General features: G+C 44.0%; 1 protein-coding gene across 6 annotated transcripts in view; it reads left to right on the top strand.

Annotated features, from left to right (window-relative positions):
- Positions 1 to 1300: 1300 nt before the first annotated feature.
- The window catches only part of FHDC1 (FH2 domain containing 1), a 46815-nt gene continuing 23533 nt past the window's right edge, over positions 1301 to 24582 (top strand). The window contains exons 1-3 of one of the 6 annotated variants that reach the window (XM_088792572.1): positions 1301 to 2701; positions 9060 to 9174; positions 16222 to 16835. In XM_088792572.1, the coding sequence (XP_088648698.1) occupies positions 16356 to 16835 (480 nt within the window). In that variant the 5' untranslated portion in view covers positions 1301 to 2701; positions 9060 to 9174; positions 16222 to 16355. Of the gene's footprint in view, positions 2702 to 7377; positions 7494 to 9059; positions 9175 to 9810; positions 9947 to 10030; positions 10183 to 10862; positions 11661 to 11997; positions 12819 to 16221; positions 16836 to 24582 lie in introns of those variants that run through there. The other 5 variants (XM_019722596.3, XM_088792573.1, XM_074338433.2 and 2 more) reach the window with 5 other exon arrangements.

Genomic DNA, 24582 nt, shown 5'->3' with positions numbered 1-24582 from the left:
CTACAAACAGTTTCTTCTGTCTCAATTGTTCTTAGAAATAAGCATACACTACTGTACAACTCTAGATTTCTTAAAACATAGCTGTTCATCGCTTCATTTATAACTTACACTGCTTACAATAAAATATGTGTATACATTGGTAATTGTTAACAATTTATTCTCAATCTAAAAAGATATTTTATGAGCTGGCCAAATAGTCCTTAATTCACACTTCTTAACTTGGTCAGTTATTAGCTTAAATCTTTAAAGAACTCCCCCCAAAGAAAGAATGGATGTTTATTTACATTGCTCTCGAATTCTGTTTCCTGTTCCTTCACCCCTACTTTAGGTCAGAACAAGGAAAATCCAGTGGATTAACATTTTCTAACTAGTTTGCATCAATAATAAAAGCAGCAAAAAAGCCCAGATGATGTTTTGAGAATTGAGTTTTTACCATGGCAATGGTTACTATATAATCACTGGTACTATCAAGTGACTTGAAAAAAAAAAAATCTAGGTTTAAACGGTCATGAGTATTTACTGAATGACTGGTCAGCTTACCGGTGTTGATTTTCATCACCTGATTCCACTACACCCTCAAGAGTTTCAGATGGTCCCTGAAGTGGGTCTAACAATTTCTTCTTGGACTGGTGTTGGCCACCGGAGAGGGACAGACCTTTTTTTTATTTATTTAATTACAGTTGACATTCAATATTATATTAGTTTCAGGTGTACAGCATATGAAGTGGTCACCTTGGTAGGTCTTGTACCCATCTGACACCATTGTAATTGTAATATTATTAACTATAGTTCCTAAGGTGTAGTTTTACATCCCCATGGACTATTTTACTACCAATTTGTCCTTCTTAATCCCTTCACCTTTTCATTCAGCCCCCCAAACCCCCTCCCATCTGGCAACCATCAGTTTGTTCTCTGTATCTGAGTTTGTTTCTGTTTTGTTTGTTTATTTTGTTCTTTACGTTTCACATATAATAGAGATCATATGGTATTTCTCTGTCTGACATTTCACTTAGCACAATACCCTCTAGGTTCATCCATGTTGTCGCAAATGGTATGGCCGAGTAATATTCCATTGTATATATGTACCACATCTTCTTTATCCATTTGTTTTTTAATTGGAGCATTTAATCCATTTACATGTAAAGCAATTATTGATAGGTATGTAGTTATTGCCATTTTATTCATTGTTTTCTGATTGTTTTTGTAGTTCTTCTCTATTCCTTATTTCTCTGGCTTTCTTGTATATTGATGACTTCCTGGAGTGCTGTATTTGGATTTCTTTCTTAATATTTCTTGTATATTTCTTATAGTTTTTTGGTTTGTGGTTACCATGTGCTTCATATATATCAAGTTATGTTTATATCAGTCTGTTTTAAGTTGATGGTTTCTTAATGGAGAATACCAGACCTTTAATTCATCATTTAGATTTCCTGTGGTATGGTTTTTAAAAAAATAATCTGTCTTTTATGTTCTCTAAACTTTATTTCTCTAACAAGCCTCACGATATTTTCTCTGAAGTTTAGTTAGCATTTTTCTCCAATTAAACCAGCCATAAAATAAGAGAAATTAGTTAGAAATTTCAAATGAGCAGCTATATGTCTAATGATATATTGAAAAAAAGAAAAAAGGAAAAAAGGAGACCTTTCCTAAACTCACAAGGAAAGGGAAAGTGAAGTATTAAAGCTTCATGCTTCATAGCAGACTGTGGTCCAAACTTGCCTCTTTAATAAAAAAAAAAAATGCAGTGACATAAGAAACCATTGTGCTGTCTTCCGGTTTTCAAGCTTTTGGAGTCACTATTTGTGCTCATGACTAGAGCAATGAAAAGTCTTTTTTCCCCCAAAACACAAGTAGCTTCAGTCCAATCCACTCCAGACTTCCCTGCCAGCGACCCCAACACTGACCTTGACTTATTCTAGGAAGAACTCGGCCTGTGTAGTCCTTTTAGCTCATTTTTATGTGAATTACTGTTCAGGAATGGTGAACTGAGACCGCCCCATTAAGAAATCCTTCATTCATGATACATTTAATTTGTAGTGTGCTGGCTTTTCATTATTGTAGTATCTCTTTTCTGTACGAGCCTCTGTGGCATCTTGTCCTCTTAGCCTGTAAGCATTTTACCCAAGCAGTGACAGAGCCAGACTCTGACCAAGGGCATGCGTAGTCTGTGACAGGCGTCCCCATCCTTTTGCTGTAGCCCTCAGAGAAGTAGAGGATCCACGCTACAAGCTTCGATTCTCAATCCTCGGTATCGAATTTCAGAAGAGAGAACTCAATCCCAGTCATTCTTCGCCCCAAACATTGTCAAAGCTGGAGGTGTGTTTCAGTCCAGCACGGGGCTCCATTACTTTGGGTCGAGCATCAGCATGTCTCCTGAAAGATCTCACTTGACCGGCCCGTGCATGCCTACATGTCGTCAGTTCACCGTAAAATGTTATGTTACCTGGCTGTTCGTTTCACGTGCTCTGAGTCTGCTTCAAGCAGCTTGAATCTCGTCTGGTGGATTTCCTTCTGGATCACAGAAGCCTCTTGAGAACGAAACTGTTTTGAACATTTCTGTAGCCCTCCCTGTACCTTGCACAGAGGCTTTCAGTTACGTCAGTAATGACGATTATCGTTACTGGAGCTTCTAGTGCTGAAGGACTAGAGGCCACTGCTGTCATTCGCTGGTGATGAGGACCAAGTTTAGTGGGCAGACACAGTGAGTAACCAACCATTGTCAGAGCCCTGGGAATAGATCTTACTGAGATACGAAGGTGAATGAAGACAGCCCTGCCCTCGACCTTTTTGGTTTAATGGGGGGAAAGTCTATGCAAACACTGGGGATAAATGGTTGAGGGGAGGAGAGGGACCAGTATATGTAACATGCTCTTAGCGGTTGAGTGTGGAAGCAGCCAGCCTTAGGCTGCAAAGTGGAATGTCTCATGCCTGCGTGTGTGTGATGCAGAAGGCTACATTTTACTCTCCTACGGTGGCAGCTTGTCTGTGGGAATGGGCCTATTCGTGTTGTCAAACATAAACCAAATCTTAAGTACCGTACAATATTATTTTTTGTAGGCTTTGAATCTTAACTTTTTCTATTTTCCTTGCCAGCAGTCCAACAGAATGCTTGAATCCTTTTTACCTAGTAGCACTAGAGTGTATTTTGGACAAACAGGCAGAAGTTGTCTATAGGTTGTAGGTCACCAGGGGAGAATTGTTAGAAGATTTAGTAGTTTAATACATGACCTTAGTTTCCACCTGGAGGTCACCTGAGTGCTCCCATTTTTGAGAAGAAAAACAAATTAATGACTAATTACCTAGCTACTTGAATGGGTGGCTTATAACTAGGCATGCAAGGACGGGGGTGCATGAGTGTTTTAAGGTCACCCAGGGAAACCTTAGGACCTGCAAATAGGGCCTTCTGGAATTTGAAAACAATTCTGGTCAAGTCCTTTATTGCAGTTTCTAGTCTTGTAGTCTGATGAAGAAGAAATCAGCTTCTTTTGACAGGAAAGACACACACATACAAAAAAAATGTCTTTGTTGGTTATCTCAAGAAATGTGGCTAAAGTAGAATAGCATGTGACTTAAAAATCTAGGTGTTAATAAAAATGTGGGGGTGAGTCATAACTCCATGGCTCCCCCGTCTCCTCATGCCCCTGGTCCTGCTCCAGCCTTGTGAATTAGCCCCTCTGATTTCTTTATGAGGCCTCTAGCCAGCCTGATACACGGGACAAAGGTCTTTAAACTATCCAGTGACTTCTGTAGACTCTGTACCATGAGCACGGGGATCACAAAGGGCCCCCCTTTTTATGAGGCTCTTGTACAGTGGAGCTACTGTGGTAGAATTCCTTCCTCTGCCCTCCTTCAAGTAGACAAGGTTTAACCCGATTATGCCCAGCAGGCAAGAAAGCGCCCTTGGAAATGAGTCTCCTTACTGAGATGAAGTGTAAAGAGGGCTTGTGAAGGAAAAGATGCACGGCTAACAAATATGTCCAAGTATTTGATAACGGGGTGTGTGGAAAGGGAGGATGAAGATGTGTGAACATCTAGCATTTTCTCTGCTCTCCCTTATTTATACTCTTAAATTACAAATGTGATGTGACTTTGTGACCCCAAGCTTGGGTTAAATAAGAATCCATAATGAGAGGGTGCTCAATTTCTCTAGGAAGAGAAATTACCTCTCTTTCTCTCCCTCTCTCTCTCTCTCTCTCATATAAATATATATATATGTATTTTATATATATATCTCATATATATATATATATATATATATATATATATATATATATATATATATATCTTTGGAGGGGGAAGGGATTTGGTGAAGCCATTTCCAGCATAAAAATAATTCCATTATACAGTGTAAATTAAAGTCCTGTGTTTAATTGTGTGTTTACCTTGCACTCCCTCCCTCCTTGTGTAAAACAGACACTCTGAGTGTCACTGCACGTCAATCACCTCAGAGGAAGCACCAAAACACAATTTAAAACTCAGAAATTCAGAAATGTGTTTACCTGTGCCTTCAACAAAGGTGTGCTGTGGGGAGGGAGCCCAGCGTTTTACTTAGAAAACCAGCAACATTGCAGGAAAAATTTAAAGTGATTTTCTCTTTTCTCCAGCCTAGTCCTGAGAAGTCACCAGTAGAAAAATACTTTTTACAGATAAATTTTACTCTCTTTTATGACCTGACATACAATTCAACACAAAAAGCTGACCATATGCACAAAAACACTAAGTAAAAGGAACTTAGAAATGTGAGGGGAAAGTTTTTCATCCATTTTAAACTACAAATGGCTGAATGTTTCATACCACCTCTCTGAATTGATAAAATACAGGAGCCTCTTCTTTCAGGAGGGGCCGGCAAATTAGGAGTGAAAATGAAAAGAGAAGTCCTGGGTTTAACCCCAGTGCACCCACCCCCCTTTCTGCTTTAGCCTGGACAAGCCCACAGAGGGATGGAGCTGTGAGCTAATTGGGAGCCTCTTTGTGGCCAAGGCCAGTCAAAATGTGAAAACTGGTCTTTCCATCAAAAGGCTTACCGTCTTTACTTTCTCCAAAAATGGTCCATTGTAATTATTCCCATAAATTTGGCTTGAGAAATATTAAGATGCTAATTGTTGTGGGCTCGTTTTCTTATTTGCTCTCATATCTGGTCCACCAAACGAAGTACAAATTTCATCTCCGAGGGGAGTAAAAAGGGCTTTACAAATTGCTAAGTGACCCACATGTCCTTTCACACACCTTTATGTGTGCCACAAAGTCTTGCACGGAATGTGCACATAGTATTTCCCCAGGGAGGCGCGCGCGCGTGTGTGTGTGTGTGTGTGTGTGCGCACACACACACATACACACACACACACCCCCACACACACCCCCACCACCACCACAAACCAATATTGTTGGTATGGGTTTCTGTTTGGAGACTGCCTATACTGTGTGTGTTATGATTTCAAATTACTGTTTGCTCTTCTAACTTCTTAGAAGGGTAAACAATTTGGAAACAGTTAAAACCAGTAGCAAAAGAAACTGTCACCTGACACACTCCTTAACTTATTGAGACTCAACACTTATTTTTGATGGTGCGCAGTGGAAAGAAATGATAACGCTTTCATGTTACATTTTAAAGCTATTTTTCTCCTCAAAATGTGAGTAGTAACCAGACCCTATATTTATAATCAACACCAACCAGTTTTCCAAGCACTATATCAATTATAAACTCAAAAAAGGCCTAGCTAAAGGTTTTCTTGATAAAAACTCAGTGATATATACAAAGTGGGTTTGAACTGCGCCATTTCACTTATACTCAGATTTTTTTTCAGTAAGTACTGTAAATATATTTTCCTTATGATTTTTATCATCAGTATATAATACATATAACATACAAAATAATGTGTTAACTTACTGTTTATGTTATTGGTAGGGCTTCCACTCAACAGTAGGCTATTAGTAGTTAAGTTTTGGGGGAGTCAGAATTTGTATGTGGTTTTCAACTGTTGGGGTCAGCGCCCCTAACCCATGCCTTGTTCAGAGGTCAACTGTATTTCTCTTTCCTTAGTTTCCACTTCTATCCCTTCCTCCAACACACACACACACACACACACACACACACACACACACACACACACACCACAGCCCTTAAAAGGGAGAAAATGGGCAGTTTGCTCTACAGAAACATAGACAGGTGGGAACAAGGGTCCCTGGGTGTCCACTTACCTTATTCCTGTATGTTGGGTAAGGGTTGTCTGTCATCCCTCCTATCCTCAAACAAATCAGGCACCGTTACTGACAAAATACCTGTATTTACTTCTGGTAAAGGAAATGCTGTTGATGCTGCCGTGGCGTCACATGTGAAAGCATTTTCTATGTAAAACTTGCAAAAATCACTACTTAGCATCTAGAAAAAAAGTTTCTCCCTCTTAATGATCAGAGCTTAGTCATTGCGTACTACATTTAAAGCCAATTTGCTATTTCAATTTCTTAGCCTACAGAAATAAAACATTTTGTCAGTTCTAAGTTGTTTGGAAAATTATAATACCATGTCTGCAGTTTGCCCATAAGTTAATTGATGCAAATTTGCATTTATAGTGACAGTAATGATTCTGCTGATTTTATTTATTTTATACTTTCTACCCTTTGAGGGAAACAGGGTCTAGGAATTCCTCTTAGAAACGACTGTTACTAGAAGGGTTGGTGAGTCTTTGCAAGTCTGTTTCAGTAGTGTTGGTAGAGTTTGTTTCTTTTGCAGTTTCCAGTTGTAAGAGCCAAGACACAGCCTGTAATCTAAATACTGAACAACCGATCTCATCAGATATGTTTTAAGAAGAATAAAGATTAAGTAAATCTCAGTCTGTATGAGAGGGGGCGGTATTTAAAAATCAGTTTGATGCCTCACGCTGAAGTGAGTCCACTGTGGTTCTCTAGAGGGCCAATGAAGTCAGCTCATGAATTAGATTTATTCCTTAAGCAAATAAACCTATTTTAAAACTGTAAGCCTGTAATTCTTGGGCATGGATCCTAAAATTTGATTCATTTTTTTGTTTGAGGCTTTGTTTAGTGGCTCCTAATGACAGATTTGAATACAAAATACTTGATGTAGGAGAAACAAAAAGCTGCTCAGGGCTAAGGAGGTGAAGCTAGAAGAAAGAAAATGAATTGGGCAAAGGAAGTGGAGCAATCTGGCCTGGCAAAGGGAAGCGCAAGCTGCAAATAGAATTCTTCAGTAGGGCTTGGAGCTGGCACCTGTGAGGCCCGTTGCCTGGGCCACACTAAGCTACTAACACACTCCCCAAGAGGTTTGGCTGGCTTGGAAAAGTGCAAGCGGGCCACACTGCCCACTGCTCCAGAGCCCCTGCAGCAGCAGCAGCAGCCACCTCCAGGCCACCACTTCCAGGGGCTGGGTTGACTGGGCATAGTTGGCCTCAGGAGTCTTTCCAGCCTTCCTCAGAGTGACTGGCACATTTGTGGGAAACAGATGAACAGCAGATCTTTACGCCCAAGCACAAACTCAGGTGAGATGAGGGTGTGGTTAACAGTCAGCATATTAATAGCTGAATAAATTGTTCTCTAGATTTGCAGCCTTAGATCAATCCATCGAAACCTTAGCTCTATTTGACAGTTGTGCTCTGCTCTCTTCGTGTACTTTTTTGGCCATCTAAGAGTCACAACATAGAAAATAAGAGTCAAAATAATCATGACACATTCTGGAGCAGCACACATGCTGGTCGGGTGAAATGGGATGCTTCAAACTGGGGGAGTTAGAGGTAGGATGCCGCAAGAGTGTCAGACTGAAGAATGCCTGTAGGTATACACGTGAACCTATAGAATGGATTGAACAGGTAGGTAATATGATGAGATCAGACTTTTAAAAGCACTGACCTGACGCAGAGTCAGGGAGAAGAGAGGATAGAGAAGGCACGCGGAGCGAGTGGACATAGGAGTCCAGTTTAATTTCTCAGAGAACCAAGTGTGATGCCTGACATTTGGCCAACAGCAAATAAATATCAGTTTCCCCTTCCTCTAATTGGGGCTCGTGTGGTGACAATGAATATAGAGTACAGATATAAGAGAGACTACTTGGGGAAAAGCAACACATTTGGCAAATACTTGGATATAAGGAACTTAAAAGAGAAAAAGCACCAGAGGAAAGCTGGGGTTTCAGGTTTAAAAAATCAAGTCTTAAGGGATGAGGGCGGGAAGAGTTCTAGTTTTGAGAGAAAGATAAGTGGACTTTGGACATTGAAATTGGACTTGAGATATTACAGGGACGGTAAGGGTTCAAGAGTCCCTGACACAGAGGTGAAATCAGAAGTGGATTTGCCTTGGAGCTCAAGTTTTCATGCCCCTCACTTTGCCCAGACACAGATCTAGTACCGGGTTTTTCCGTTTCTATTGTTTAACTAGCTCCCTCAAGAGTTACTTACACAGGCTTCAGGCCCTACAAAATCGGGAGTCATCCAGATTGAAGTCAGAAGGCAGTACTCGGGATAATTGGAGAGAAAGGGTTGGAAGAATCCAGTTACTGTCCTCAAAGGACAAGATGGGTCAGCAGAGGAGGCCAGGGAGGCAGAGGGGAGGCCTGTAGGCCAGGATGCTGCAGGGAGATCAAAGGGAAGGGGGGCTGAGAACGGGTCACTGGACTTGACCTCTCAAAAAAGTGACTGATTTTAGAGCTCACAGTACAGTGGGGGAGGAGGGGGTGAGCGGTGCGGGGAGCCTAAGTAGGAGGGGGCTTGAGGAGTAGGAAGCGAGTAGTGGGTGTAGACTCATCTAAGGGGGGTGACATAGGAGAGATGCCATTCTGCTCCTCACTTTTGATATTCTGTCATTTAACTTTTGCCTGTATAGTCAAATTTCCTGCATTAACTCCCTGAGCATCGGGCTGTCTTTATCTTTTATTACACTTCCCACTCCTGGACATTTTCTGTGGTCTTACATGGGTCTATGTTTCTTCATGGGTAGTGTAAGCCTGGTCAAATGCTAAGAAATGGGCTATTGGCTGGGGCAGATTTTGGTTTTTGGTTTCTGTTTGTTTTGGTTTTTACTCTAATAGCTTCTCTTTTTCTATCCACATGGAGGTCAAGAATTCTGTCCTGGGCGTTCAAGGTCTGAGGACCAAGGTGGAGAGGCCGAAGTCATCAAGCACCAAGGCTGGAAAAGCACTGGTCTGGGATCTGGCTCACAGGGTCAAAGGTAGCGATGACTTCATCGTTGAGGAGGGCGCCTCCCCACCCCTGCAGCTGATTTCCGATTAGCCAGTTCGCCCGGGATAGGTTTTCTTAGACTACTCCTTTCTCACTGCCTGGCGTCACAAGTCACTTTGGAAAAAAAAGATGTGATTAAACTCTTCCTTGTTACCTCCTGTGAGGATCCCTTCCCAGACAGCGTCTGTTCATGCGATCAGGCCTGGAGTGAACTCCCCTCCCCTCCCCCCCCCTCCCGCCGCTTAACTGTAGCTAAAAGCTTCCTGTTACCATCACCATTGAGGATTAAAAAAAAAAAAGTAAACTTACATGTTGGCAGTCCCCGAAGAGGAGCTGACCTTTGTGAAGCTCCTGCCCGGCTAGGATTCGGCTGCGCGGGCCGGGACAGTTCACCCAAGTCCTGCCTAAGTGCTCCGGGGAGGAACAAGTGTGGGGCAGAGGGGGAGCTGGCACGCGTTTGGGTGTGTGCGCGGAGGGTGTGCGTGCAGGAGGGAGCGCGCGTGTCAGCAGGGGAGGCTGCCGCAGAGGCTCCTTTGTGGAAGGCTCTTGCCGGTTCAAAAGCCAGCTTGGCACCTCCCCTTTTCTGCTTCCACGAGGACACCTGGCTCTTGTGCACAGTCCGTACATCTCTGTCCCCACCGCCCCAATTTCCCTCGGTGGCCAACCGTCTGGTCCCGCACCAGCCTTTGGATGCTCGGAGCAGCGTGTCGGGTGGCGGCCCCCAAACCTACAACCCCCGCCGCGGCCCCGGGCAGGTGTAGGTGAGGGCCGCAGAGCGAGCCGGGGAGCTGTAGGAGGGAGGAAGGGGCCGAGCAGAAAGGGGCGTGCTGGCCTTGCGGCGGGAGCTGGGATCAGCCTCTTAGCATTGTTACCTGAGGCAGCGGCTGCGCCCCGCCCCGCGCCGCCCTGCCCCCTCGCGGTTCGGGGCTGCCGGGGCTGCAGTGACCTGGGAACAGGCGACGGCGCTGGGAGCGAACGCAGGGAGCAGGGGCCGCGGGTGAGTGTGAGTCGCGCGGCCGAAGCAGACACGATCGCTGCCCGGGGGCACCCGGAGCCGGCGACTCCCCGGCTCGGGAGGGCCAGGGGCGGAAATCAGCCAGGACCCGGGGCTGGGGCGCCGAGTCTCGGCTGCTTTCGAGTCTCACTGGGAAGGCTGAGGAGGTTTGAGCAACCTCCACACCCAACCGGGTGACTTTGGAGGCTGTACTCCCTGGGCCGCAGAGGACAGCGATCGGTCCCTTGAGACGAAGACGCGCGGATCTGGACCCGCGTCCGGAGAACGAGCTAGGTCGCAGGATGCCTCTGGGTTGGACCTGGGTCGGCTGATTTAGCTTTAGCTGTTAAGACTTTAGGATAAAGTGAGCCCCCACTTGATTCCCGCCCGTCCAAAAGCGCGCAGTTGGGGGCGCCGGGCCAGGTCCCCGGCCTGCGGGACCCACGGCTTTCCCCTCTTGTCAGTGGGTGGTGCGGGGTTGGCAAGGACCGCGTCCGAGTATTGCAGACTGAGGACAGGCGTCTCTCGATCTTGCACTCTGTCCGTGCGAAGTTCAGATTAGAAGTTGCGCCCAGCATTTGTGGAAGTCTGGGGAGGAAGCGAGTGGGCTGGCCAGTCAGCCCCCGCCGCTGCGGTGCCCCCTGTCTGGGGACAGACAGTAGGTTCTCCGTTTAATCCTTGGATCAAACACCAGGAGTCTCCCCTCGCTGCTTTTCTCGCCGGCTCTTCCCTGCTGCCTTTGGTTCATCCGCAGTGCGGCCGTGGGGCTTTCTCGCCCCGCGCTCCGGACCCAGACCCCGGACGTGGGGAAGTGTCGCCGCCAAGGTGCGAGGAAGGGACGGAGCCCTCGTCCACGAACCAGGAGACCCCACCCCCCTCTCGCTTCAAGTACAGAGACACCTTTCCTAGTTAGCTCCCTCCTCCCGCTCCTGGGAGCTTTGTGCGGCTGCCTCTGTGGAGGGGGCGGACACGGGGAGAGGATGGCAGGGGCCAGAGGGCGCTAAAGCCGGAGGTGTCGGGGCGAGGAGGCGGGGTCGGGTGACCCCCTGGCCCACCCGGACCCGCGTACGGTAGAGCCGCCGGGAGGGGCGAGGTAGTGCGGCGGCTGCTCCACTCGCTTCTCCCCGAGATCGGGCGTACGCTCCCAGGAGGCAGAAGGTCCGGCCCTTCCAGGCCGTCGGCCCGGCTCGTCCCCGCACGGCCGGCAGCGGCCTCTCTCCGGCGCGCCCTCGCTCCGCCGCTGCAAGCGCCGCAGAGCCTGCGCGGCGCGTGTGGGCGTCTATCTCCACCGCGCACCCGCTCGCCGCCGCAGTCCAGATAAGGACATCGCTGGGGGTTCGCGTGCTGCCCGCGGGGCCCTCCCACTTGCGTCCCTCCGGCTGTCGCCGCACGCTGTACAGGGACGCCGCTGTGTGGCCGCCGCCGGCCAGGGGCTTCGGCGCCCTCCGAGCCTTTTGTGCGGCGGAGCCGTTCGCGGTTTGGTGAGTGACGGGGCCGGGAAGGGATAGTCGGTGTTGGGGGCAGAAGGACGCGGTGGACCGCTCGCCGATGCAAAGACCTGGACAACTACCATGTGTCCTGACTTTTTGAAAGAAATCGTTCCCCCAGTCTCCTCCGCCCCTTATTTCTTCAGAACCTGGTCTCAAACCTGTTTGCACAGAAACGGCCCCTAGGGTTCGGCCGTCTGTGACCCCCTCGACTGACCCACAGTTGTGCGCCTGGAATGAGTAGCTAGCGCTTCCTTCCTTCTCTCTAGAGTATCCCTTGGCGCTCGTGTGCTTCCCCCCCCCCCCCCTTGGTTTTAGGACATTGATAGAAACTGACAATGCACATTCAAAAACAGGCGTTCTTTCTCTCCTCGCAGGGTGTTGGGTTCCGAGGCATCTGTGAAGTGTTTATGTTGTGCTGTAGATTAAACACGCTGACTGGAAACAGTCTTGGGTTCTTTCACTGCTGGTTAGACTGCCAAGGTGAAGAGTTGGGTGTTGCCAGCTCTGGTTCGACTGTGTAGTTGACATTCAGTGTTTAATAATCAAGAAAGGTTTTGAAAGATTAGGGTGAGGGAAACAGCCTTTACTAACAGTGAGTTAGTGGAGAGCAAAAATTCCATATTTTAGAATTGCCTGTACTCTCTCCACCGTTTCTTCTTAAATAAAATAGGGCTGTAAGTTCCTCTGCCTCTTCTCTCCAAATCTGGCGTGCTCTGCCCCCTTTTGTCAGCAGAAAGATGTGGGCCAGCCTTTCCTGCCCCCACCTCATCTATGACAAGTGTCAGCAATCAAGGGGAAGGGTTTTCTGGTGTCGGTTTTCCTAGCGTTTGTCTGTGATGACTGTTAACCTAGGGGGTGAGTGACCAGCTGAGGAACAAGTCCCCACTAACCCTCTTTCAAGGAAGCTCTGAGCTCTGAACTGACTTTCAGGAATATGTTTTTCTCTTAAATACACTGAAATGAAGCACACGTATTCTTTTTCTTCCCTCCCACCCATTCCTTTCAAGAGAACCGAGTTTCAGCTGCGTTTCCGACACCAAGAGCAAAGTTACGCCAGCTGTTTAGGCAGGAGAGTTGAAGAAGGGGCCTGAGCGTTTCTTTGAAGACCCCATGAACACGTACATTCTGAGACTTCTGCTTGCTGATTAGGTAAAAGCTAAGTACATGGTCACAGCGTCCTCTTATAAAAATTCACATAGTTAAAAGATGCTCAGCTGAGCCAGAGCTTCCCCAAAAGGGTCCATCATGCAGACACACCTTTGATGGGTCATGAGTAGCACTCAGGGGACTTGAAGACACATTCTCATCTTCAGAGCCTTACCGTGACAGCTGCCCATTTGAGTCAGAGCTGGGCATTTGTCAGCCTGAACAGCTATCCTCCCTGCTGCTGAGGTCCCAAACCTGTAGGTGACATGTTAAATACAAGTGTGTCTCTCTGTCTGCTCTGGGGGGGAGATTAATGGACACTTGACATTTTCTAGACAGAGCCAAGGCTAATTCCATCGTCCATACTGGCAATTGCCAGCTGTGAGAAACAGTATCTTTAGGTCTGCCACTTCACCTGTGTTCTCCTCGCATACTTGGAGAGTGTGCGTTTGCATCTTTACTGTGGACAGTACCATAGTAAATCAAATGTTCTTTGTGTATCCTCTGTTTGAATATCTCCTGAGACTGTGGAAAGGGTTAGAATGTCTGTGTACACTCTCTTTCCTACCATCTCTCTGACAGAAACCCTGGCCAAGGAGGAAGCCCTACTGAAGCTCTATTGATGCCAATAGTAAAAGCATTAGCATCTTAGCTAATCATTGCTGGAGAACTTATTCATTAGAAGCTGTTGGGGGCCTAGGATTCTTGTATGTTACCCTGGGAAAATAATTAGCCAGACAACATACCAGGAACAATGTTGTAAATTTTCTTTTGTTCCTTTAACTTCTTAAAATAACATTCTTTCTCATGAGCGGGGCAGTGGTTAGAATCATGCCAATGCATAGCTAACACAAGTTACTTATTACTTCCACAAGCTTTTGTCTGGCACTTCCCCTGTGGAACACATAATACTCAAAAAGACATGCATCCTTTGGAGCTTTGGTATTAGAAGATAGCATTGTTGCACAACCTCCAAGTGTATCGTCTTTCTCAGTCTTTATTAGTATCTCTCTTTACCTTTGCTGTGTGAGATTTAATGCCACATCTGTGCATATATTTACCCAGCACTGAATGAGTTATTGCTTTCTAGGATGGAGACATTTTCAGCTTCTATCACCATTCTTAACAGGGATAATCTATAAACAAGTCAGCATATCTGGAATTGAAGGATTAGCAACTCTTCTTTACATGATTAGTGAATTGGAGGATTAGCATGAGATATTTCATGTACAGAAGTATTTTAAAATATGTAAGGGTAAACTGCCAAGATTACCTGTGCCGTCTTGAAAAAAGAAGAGTTCAAATATAACTATAAACTGTAATTGACAATGAGTCATTTGCTTTAGGGGTGCCAACTATGAAAACAACCTAGTTATGCCCCTAATGATAATTATGAAAACTCCTTTTAAAAGCCAGTTGCATCTCTAGTGAGCTGTAAGATGGCTTGGATAAATATTTTCAGTTTTACTTTCTAAAAAATTACCCAGTAGTGATGGCTACACAATACTGTGAATGTACTTAATGTCACTGATACACACTTAAAAATGGTTAAAAGGGTGAAAAAAAGAAAATTACCCAGTTAATAATTGGAAATGCAATTTTCTACTCTAATATAATCTTCAGAACTTAGATAGTCCAACAGTTTATAAAAACATCCATTCCTGCAATGTAGAGATAATTTAATATATAGTCACTGAGTATTAAAAGAAAGACAAATCTCACAAACCTAGTAACTTAGAAAACAGAGAATGGAAATATTAAAGGTTTTTAGCAGCCTTAGCACTTATCTGTAAACCCAATCCATATTTTAAAGCAAATGTAATGCCTCTGAAAATAAAGAGAAATCATGTACATATGACACCAATTGTTGTTATTAATAGCTCTATACAGGCAACTGGGTAAGGACTGTAAATGTATTCATATATTCTTATACAAGCAAATGTAATGGTATATCCTTATATTATAGATGAGGATATTGAAACTTAGGGTTAATAACCCGTGTCACCTCAGGTTGCACATCTAAGAAGTAACAGAACTAGGATCTGAGGAAAAGCAGTCTGTTTCTGGAATCTCTACTCTTAGGTTACCCTGCCTTTTACATGCGGTTTTGTGTAAAACGTTTCATAATATTTGAATTAGTGATATCAGACAGTTGACTCCTGTGTAACCCAGTATTGTTTGACCAATGTATGCGTCTCAGTGTGAGCTTGGACAGCGATGCTGTAAAAAGGTAATTATACTCAGAAGTCCAATCTAGAAAGCCCCTCCATTTGGCTCTTTATGACCGGGAGGAAACAGTCCCTTTTTTCATACGCTCACATAGTGGGGATGCTTACCCGTAGCCTGCCTGGGGTCCCTTCCTCCATATCTCCACTTACCTGTCCTGATATATGAGGCAATGCAGTTGTTTTGACCCCTGTTTTCACATCAGGTGTGTAACAACCCGACACCAAAAACAAACACTTAAAAGTCGGCAAAAATGCACCGACTCCCAAATAAGTCAGTAACTGTGTGGATAAGAGATCGGCATGTGGCAGGTGTGATGCAGACAGCATATCCTTATGTGTGTGTGTCTTCTTGGCTAATAGTGTCACAGGAGAAGCAGAAGAAGCAGGTGAGAAGTTCTGATGGTTTACAAACAGTGGCTTACCTAGAATCCAAAGTGATTAGCATCAGAAGCGATGACAGAAGTCATGTAATGTATCCCAACCTCCTAATTTTACAAATGAGAAAACTGAAGTCTAGTGAAGCGAAGTGATGTGTCTAAAATTGGAAGCGATAAAGCTTGAGTTAGAGCTGGGACCTTTCATCTTCGTGTCTAGTGTTCTTTTCTCCATTTGCGGGGAAGCCATGTCACCAAGTGGAGCCAGGAACATGGTGGCCCTGACTCCTGGGGGATGCGTTTGGCCGTTATTTTATCATCTCAAAATGCCCTGCCTGTTACGTGCAAAGTGGGTGATGCCAAATGATTGGTACAGGACATGTCCACACTGGAGAAAGGCAGGGTCGCTAACGCCTAATGCTTAAGCCATTTGGGTAATTTCCCCAGGGGTTGGGTATCCATTTCCTAAAGAAAGTGAGCCAGGTAATGAGTAAGTAGTTTATTCATAAAGTAAGCAATACTTGCTCAAGCGTTTGCAGGTTCTAAGTAAATACGTGTTTTATCGATTAACCGAACATTTCCAAGTCGGACTGTTTGCTGCTGTTTTGGCAGCATTTCCAGGTAGTAAATTTTGGTTCACATTCAGAAAAGTATTAGTCCCTTTTAATGCTCTCTTGAAGGTGTTGTCCCTTATTGAATTTTAACATCCAACTACTCTAGGAGGACTGGCTCTGGCCTCTGAAGGGAAGAGCTAGTATTAGAATGTTTTCCTGCACTGATTTTAAAGCTCTTTTATTTTTGTAGGTTTGGAAGATGACACGCAACACGCCTTTTTCTCTGGCGACAGACTTGCGCGTGGAAAAAGTATGACACAACTTTGAGGTTTGTGTCTGCTTCCCCAAGATCAAGAAATTATCTTCTTAGCCGGCAAAAGTACTATGCATGTTATGAATTGTGTCTCCTCTGTCAGTGATAAAGAAAATGGGACTCTGGCCGCGGCCGCTGGATTCATGATTGGGCAAACGCCACCCCCCCCTCCTCCACCCCCCCCTCCTCCTCCCTGTCCTTATGCAGGGGAAGGGTTTCCTCCCTCTCCCCCTCCCCCCCCACCTCCCCTGCCCGAGGGGCCCGTGGTCCCACCTCCCCCTCCAGGACTGCCCTCAACTTCTCACGTGAACGGCTACAACCACGTTGGTCAGAAAAAGCGAATGAGAAGCTTTTTTTGGAAAACCATTCCAGAGGAGCAAGTTCGTGGCAAAACCAACATCTGGACCTTGGCCGCCAGACAGCAGCACCGCTATCAGATCGACACAAAGACCGTTGAGGAGCTCTTTGGGCAGCAAGAAGATACCCCCAAGCCTTCGCTTTCCAGGAGAGGAGGAACTTTAAATTCGTCCTTCAGGGAAGCGAGAGAGGAGGTAAGACTAGACCTCGGAGGGACATCCTCCACGCTGCATTGTTTTGAGTTTGGGGGTATACGTACGTTTCACACCTTGCTAGAATCACTAAGAAATAAGGTAATGCAAGGGAATGTGCTGTGGGAATGCTAGGAAGGGCCTTACATGATAAGCTTGAGCTGAGTAATAACAACGTGTAGGAAGCATGCATGCCGGACCCTCCCAGACATCTCGGCGGAGTATGACCTCATGCAGAGAGCATGCTGTCTGGGGCCATCCTCGTGGGCCTCTCAGCTCTGCCCTGGCTCTGCACATCGGCTGCCGTTTCCCCTGGTGGAGCACTTCAGCTGGAGTCCAGGATTATCCGTCTCCACTGAAACAAACAAAAACTAAGTTCCTAAACTCGGTTATTCGCGATGAACTGCAGCTTTCTGAGACAAAACACCTTTTGTTTAAAAACATCATTAACTAACACACATCTAGGATTTTATCCTTATTTTTCCCTGTACAAGTGTTTGGAGATAGCCTTCCTTCCTCAGAGCTCTGAATTAAATTACAGCCAATGTGGAACAGAGATTTCCAGAGAGCCACAGCCTGAAGCTATATTTCCAGGTAGACTTTCTAGGAGGCGTATTTCCAGTTAACACTCAGTGTGTTACTTTGAGAAAAAAAAAATAAAGCTAGCAAGTTTTAAGAACTTAACTGAAAACATGGTCTCAGAGCTACAAATCACTATATATTATAGGAACAGAATCCAAACTTGCATTTGTAAGTACTCTCTGTGTAGAAACATGAGAGTAAATTAAGAAACCTCTATTTGCTAGAATAAATAATTAGGAAAACAGGGATTAAAAGGGAAGAATGCTGCCTGTCCTCCCCTCCCAAAAGGCAACAGAAATGCGTAATTTTTTTAATCTGTTGTAAAGGAGCAGAGAAAATAGGTCAGAGATGGAACTGACGAGATAAGAGAGTAGGCAGGGCTCTGGAATGAAGTAGCATAGCAGCTCCCTGCATTATTGAATTCTTGAGCTGACAATATTGACCTCTTTTCTCTGTCTGGCTCAGGAACAGGTTAACTTCACTCCAGGGCCCTTGAAGCTGGTGGTATGGCCCCCCCATTGAAATAGCCAAGAGTCTATTTATTATAAAATACAGAGAATGCTGGGATTAGAATTCACTGTAAACTGTGACATAAATTTGAGAGGAAGCCTTCAGGATAATCCTAGAGCTGAACACAGGCTTTCCCTGCTCTTTCCTTTCTGCAAAGTCCTTTTATTTCATAGTGGATCCTTTCAATATTGGAAGGAGCAAGAAGTCATTTCCTTAGTACCCTGGCCTTTGCCCCAGCTTCCAGCAGAGGTTTCTTATTGTACGGTAGGTCATGTCTCACCATTGTTTCCAAGCTCTACTTACTGAATTTTAAGAATTTTGAAGGGAAGAGTGGATGGGCACATGTGGGAAAAGCGTGTATGTCTCAGAAAAGCACCTGGAACACACAGAAGGGGGTCTGGCTCATCATGCCGCTGGGGAGGCAGCTGGCCTTTGTAAACTGGGTATGTTTCTTTTGCCAAATGATAGTTCATGGGACTACAAGGAACTTGCTACCTTATGTTTGTGAATTCAAGAGAGGGTAAGGACCACAGAGAGGGACGGAAGCGGCAGGGACTGTGGCATTCTTTTTCCAGCTGTAGTAGAAGCAGAAATGTCCATTTCTAGGCCAGATCTAAAATTCAGGGAGGAAAAGAGTCTTTCTCCTTATCTCCCTCCACCCCTAGACCTAGGTGCAGCCTTTTTATTTTCCCTTAAGTAAAAAAAAAAAAAAATTCTAAAACTGAAGAATCAATTTTTTAATTGTGTTAAAATACACATAGCAATGTTTTAAGTGTAAAGTTCAGTAGCACTGAAACATCCACGTTGTTACATAATGAGTTCATCCCTGTTGTGGCATGTGTCAGGATTTTAAGACTGAATAATATTCCATTGTATGTATATACTACATTTTGTTGATCTAGTTACCTGTTGATGGACACCTGGGTTGCTTCCATCTTTCTGGGTTGTTTCCTGGGTTGCTTCCATCTTTCTGGGTTGCTTCCATCTTTTGGCTAGTATCCGGCTATTGAGAATAATGCTATTATGAACATGGGTTTGCAAATATCTTTACTTTTTTTTTAAATTTTTTTTTTATTGGGGAATATTGGGGAACAGTGTGTTTCTCCAGGACTCATCAACTCCATGTCAAGTCATTGTTTTCAGTCTAGTTGTGGAGAGCGAGGCTCAGCTCCAGGTCAGGTCGTTGTTTTCAATCTAGTTGTGGAGGGCGCAGCTCACTGACCCATTTTGGAATCGAACCAGCGACCTTGGTATTATGAGCACTACGCTCTAACCATTGTGCCAACCAGCTGCCCACCGGAGGTTCAGCTCCAAGCTCAAGCCGTGGTTTCTCACTGGCCCATGTGGGCATTGAACTGTCGACCTTGGTGTTATGAGCACTGTGCTCCAACCACGAGCAACCGGCTGCCCCAAATATCTTTATTTTTAACACTTGCAGGTCCTAATCTGAGAGACGGCATACTAGAAAGAAAAATTAAATCACCATCACCGTGTACTCAGTCTAACTTCAATTCTTCAGTACACACGTAGGAAAAGTAGTGTAGATAGATGGATTTAAGTGCAGATTAGGTAATGTTGTCACATAACAGAGGGTCATCTAAAATTATTTTCAATTTTCCATGCTATCTCCCACATGGCTTGAAGTATTATATATACTTTTTTTTAGTAACAGGATACAGTTCATGCTATTTTCTTCCCTGATTAGATTTTCTTCTAAAGAAATTACAACTTAAAAGAGGGATGGTCTAACAAGGACCAGTGCTACATCTTCCAATTCACTCTGTAGTAAGTGGAGTTCAGGGTTGAAAGTAGTAGTCTGCTCACCGCCCGTCTGTGTGGACTGGAGAATACGCTTGACCGCATGTTCAGCAGACAGATCCATCCTGAGCCTGGAAACACGGCATCCCAACCGTTACCACACAGGCCGTAATTCTGGAGGTTCAAACGTGCTGAGGACCAGATTATGTGTCCTTGAAATATAATAATCTCGTACAGAAACGGCCTGCCGTTATGTGGTTGGCTCCTACTTTAAATGGCTTATAAAGCATTACAAGTAAAGTCCATTATACTCCAAAGGAAGAAGTTGCTGGAAGATAGGGAAAAGCTGGGTTTGGGAATCGCCGAATTTAGGAAGAATAACTAATTGAAAATAGTAAATTAGGACATTTAATAAGGGAGAAAAAATTTATGAAACATTACTATCCTTATATCTTCGTTACCTAAAAATTCACTTGAAGAGGCTACAAATGATACAATAATAATTAAGCTGTAATAAAGTAATTAGATATAACAAATTTATATTACTGGTGATAATAATAAAAAGATTCGGCTCAAGCTCCACCTTTTTCCCCCCAAGTTTGCTGATCTCACCCCTGAGAAGTTCCCAGTCCAACTATTATCAGCGTTGCTCAGCCCTTTAGCCTCACACTGGGTAGTTGGGTCTCTACTTGTTTCTCTCTAGATCTAAAACGCCCTTAAGGTAAGGGCCAGTGTTAAAGATTTGGTTTCCTCCGAAGAAATTAAAAGTAACTGAGCCTGACAGAACTGAACCAAGGAAGCAAAGGGACTATCTTACAAGGTATTGATATGATAGATCAAAATTGGGATTCACGAAGAAAACACAGTAAGATGACTAAGGTCAGGTCTGAGGATCTAATGTAAAACATGGTGACTACAGTTGATAACACTGTATTGTACAATTGAAATTTGCTAAGAGAGTAGAACTTAAATGTTCTCACCAAAAAATAATAATAAAGATAAATATGTGAGGTGATGGATAGATGTGTTTATTAACTAGATGGGGGGGAATCTTTTCACAATGTATACGTATATCAAATCACCACGATATACACTTTAAATATCTTTACAATTTTACTTATTATACCTTAACAAAACTGAAATAAAGAAAAAGAAGACACAAATGTTGAAACACTAGAGGGCATTCGTTATGTTTATAGTAATATTACAATTAATATTAATTCATTATACCTTGGAAGAAATAGCTAAAATCATTTATTAGAAAAAGAAGAAGGGAGTGTGGCTGGTTAGCTCAGTGGGTTAGAGTGTGGTGCTGATAAAACCAAGGTTGCCGGTTCGATCCCTGGGTGGGCCACTGTGAGATGCACCCTCAAAAGAAAACAAAAAGGAAGGAAAGATGGAAGGAAGATTGGTTCTTCTAAATTTATGAGAAGTAATATTTTATTCTTTCACTGTAATTTTAGGTGTTAGTCATTCTTTCTCGACTTTTGTTATGATCCCAGTATATTCTAGAATTCTGGGACATGCTCAATCCAAAACTATAGAACCAGGTAGTAGTACTTGAAAATAGATATATTTCAAAGAAAATAAAAGCTTCAACTGGGTTTTCATTCCCCCCCCGCCAAAGTTGGAGGAGGAACATTTCCCAAACAACCAATAAGCAAAAGTAAAGAAAATGAAAAACCATAAAAAACCAAAAGTTAAGTCTATGTTGGAGGATACAGGAAGATTTTTTAATTCTTGCCTTCCAAAGTTTGACATAGGATTGAAATAACCACTCCTTAGAGCTAAGGAAGGAAGGAAGCCCCCTTTGACATGCTGAAACAAGTGGTTTAAAATTTTCTTTTTCTATCTGAGGGCATTATAAGTGAAATAAACCAGTCACAAAAGGACAAGTAGTATATGATCCCACTTATATGAGATACCCAGAGTGGTCAAATTCATAGGGACAGAAGAAAGTTGAATGATGGTTGCTAGGGGATAGGGGAGGGGAAATGGGGAGTTATTGTTTCATGGGTACAGGATTTAAGCTTTGCAAGCGGACGAGTTCTATGATGGCTGGTGGTGATGGTTGCACAACAATGTGAATATACTTGAGGTTACAGAACTATACACTGAATGGTTACGATGGTAAACATTGTTATGTGTATCTTACTACAGCTAAGAAACAAAAGTTTCTTCTCTTAGCGAAGAAGGGAGGCAGATTTTGCAGTGGACTGACACTAGGTGAAAATACAAGAATTGTAGTAGAAGAAACTAGGAGAGCTGACTTAGAGGTCCGAACAAGAGGGGTTGTGGACCCACTCCCACCTGCTATTGAGTTCATACCGGTAGTACAGTCACCGTGCTTCTGAGGGTGTCAGAACAACCCTTGGCCATCTGAGGGGAGCTGTTATTATAGCAAGTCCCCCTCATCCTGGTGGGATATCCTCTGGATGAAATGAGTGGAGCGCATTACCACCTTAATTTTAGCTCTCCTGTTGGCCAGGAATGGTTGAACTCTTCGGTGAGCTTTTGTGGGAAAGCTCACGAGCTCTGTAGTATGCTGGCTGGACCTGCTGTGACAGGCCCTGACTTCAGTGGGGTCCTGCCTACACGTCCTGCGGCGTCGGGGAAAGTAGATACGGATTGATTGGAACTGGTGGAGAGGGAGGGGCCAGGTCGGTTCATCCCCTTTCTTGACGATTGGTCTCAGCCTGTTGGAGCCTGGGAGTCTCAAAAGGAGCCCATGTGCAGTCCACTGTGCTGACTGCTTCCAAAACACCACCATCCCCCACGCCCGTGTGTTTCTGAATTGCCCAGCTTTGAGCTGGCAAGCATTTGGGAAGTAAGATAAGCTAATTTACATGTAGAGTGATAACCCTCTTTGAAGGACTTTAACAAACACTTTTATAACACTGCTTAAGAAGGATCCAGTGCGATAACCTATGAGAAAGAGACTGCTCACTCACTAGGCAAATCCGAAGCTGCCAGGAGAGAGTGGGACGGTCCCTGGAATGTTATCAGTTGTCTCCTTTTCCTGTTGTTTGGATGAGGCGCTGGGCTGTTTTCCGTGTTAGGTGCACAGTCATGGCCAACCCAGGTTTTTCCTTAGGAATATCACTGAATTCTCTTAGTGCTGGGGTTCTAAAGCCTTGTTTCAAGCTGTGGAGACAGCTGGTGCCCAGGCTGAGCTGCCCCTATGTTGAGCATGAGGGGCTGCTCCTGGGGGCCCAGGCCTTTCACTCCTTAGCTGGTGAGAACATGATTTCTATCCATCATCCCACATATACAGCTGTGGACTTGGCCAGCAGGGGACTTGGCCAGGCCCTACAGATGGCTTTCTACAGATCTGACCCCATTCCTAGAGAAACATCCCAGTGTTAATACCAGGCTGGGGGGTCGGGGGGGTGTGGTGGGGAGAGAGGATATTTTTTACTTCTCTATATTCCTGTATCATCAGTGATATTAAAACTCACAGGAACTAAAAGGAACCAGAGGGACCCAGGCTAGCATTTCATTTCTAGTATTGCTTTGGGGAGGTTATAAAATGACATCTGTGAGGCTCAGTTTCCTTATCTGGCAAATAGGAATAATAAGAGAGATGGCTCCACCACTTTTCCAACAATAGCTATGGATCTAGGTCAAGTGTATAGAGTCCCAGAGGGTTGAAGGGTGAATATAATGAGGGTGACATTTGGGGTTTTGGGGTCAGGGGAGGGTGCTACCCTCAAGGGTTAAATATAGCAGGAGGTGGTAATTTAATGAAAAACATAAAAGAAGATATTTCCCCCATTCTGGGCAGAAATGAGTGCAGAGAAAGTTCTTTAGCTACATATACATCTGTATCAATATGCATGTTCTTACTTGTTTTTTAATTTATGAATTGTAATAAACACATAGTTGTCTGTCTTAATAAGTTTAGATTCCTCTTTTCGGTCTGAGCTTTCCTCCTTAAAGGGTGATAAGTTTGACAGGTATTTTTTCTCACCCTTTCTCCCCCCGGTTCCTGTCCTCTCCCTTCACATTGAACTTGAACTGCAACCCCAGGGTAGGATTCCAAGAAGGAGCCTGCTCTTTTAACTTGGAGTTTATTTTATGGTTGGCAGGTGATTGTGTTAACATGAAATAAACCCCTAGGATAGTAAATAATGTGATTGTTTAAGATTAGTCTTCAAATGAAGGCAACCATAGTCTTGTAAAAATTTAACCTTATAGCCAGGAAGTGCCATTAACTTTGGTTAACAGTCTTGCTATTTCATATAAACTTAGAAGCAAGCCCAGAGATCAGGAATTTAATCTGAAACCTGATTCTCTTTTGTTCACAATGAATCACATACATTTGGAAAGGAAGAGCATTATAACAACATTCCTATTTTAGCTAGCCTGCCTTTACCAAAAAACAAATGGAAAAAATTGCAGCACTTTTCAGGTCATCTTTCCTCCTCACATCCTGGATATTTACTTGCAAAGAAAGAAATGGCTTCTGTGTTTCATCCCCCACCACCCTTTTCCCCTGCCAAAAAAAAAATGTCTAGTCTGATAAAACTCTTCTAAATTATTAATTTGAACAGCTAAAATTTATTGGAGCCCAAATCTGGATTTTGATGGTACATTGGAATAGCCACCATATTTCGTTAAATCAAAGATGCCATACATTGTAAGACACATTCTTATTCCAGAGATGTTAAAATGCGAAAAAAATATGCGTCTTAGACTTCGTGAAATGTAGCCCAAGAGTTTTCCTTTTTAAATTCTGAGTAAATAAAATATAGGGTACTGTCTTACCTCTTCCTAAAAGATCTGTTGGACAGCTATATTCTTTTTCAATGAAAAGAAATTTTTCTTTTAGAAAAAATATAAGAATTCTATTATGTTCCTGAAAATAACAGTATTGGTCCTTTTATATCTTTAAATCAGG

The sequence above is a fragment of the Rhinolophus sinicus genome, chromosome 15, assembly GCF_057876585.1.
Source record: "Rhinolophus sinicus isolate RSI-liver-muscle chromosome 15, RSI-T2T, whole genome shotgun sequence".
Taxonomy (NCBI): domain Eukaryota; kingdom Metazoa; phylum Chordata; class Mammalia; order Chiroptera; family Rhinolophidae; genus Rhinolophus; species Rhinolophus sinicus.
The sequence above is the reverse complement of the archived record's forward strand: the minus strand, read 5'-3'. Positions and strand labels throughout refer to the sequence as shown.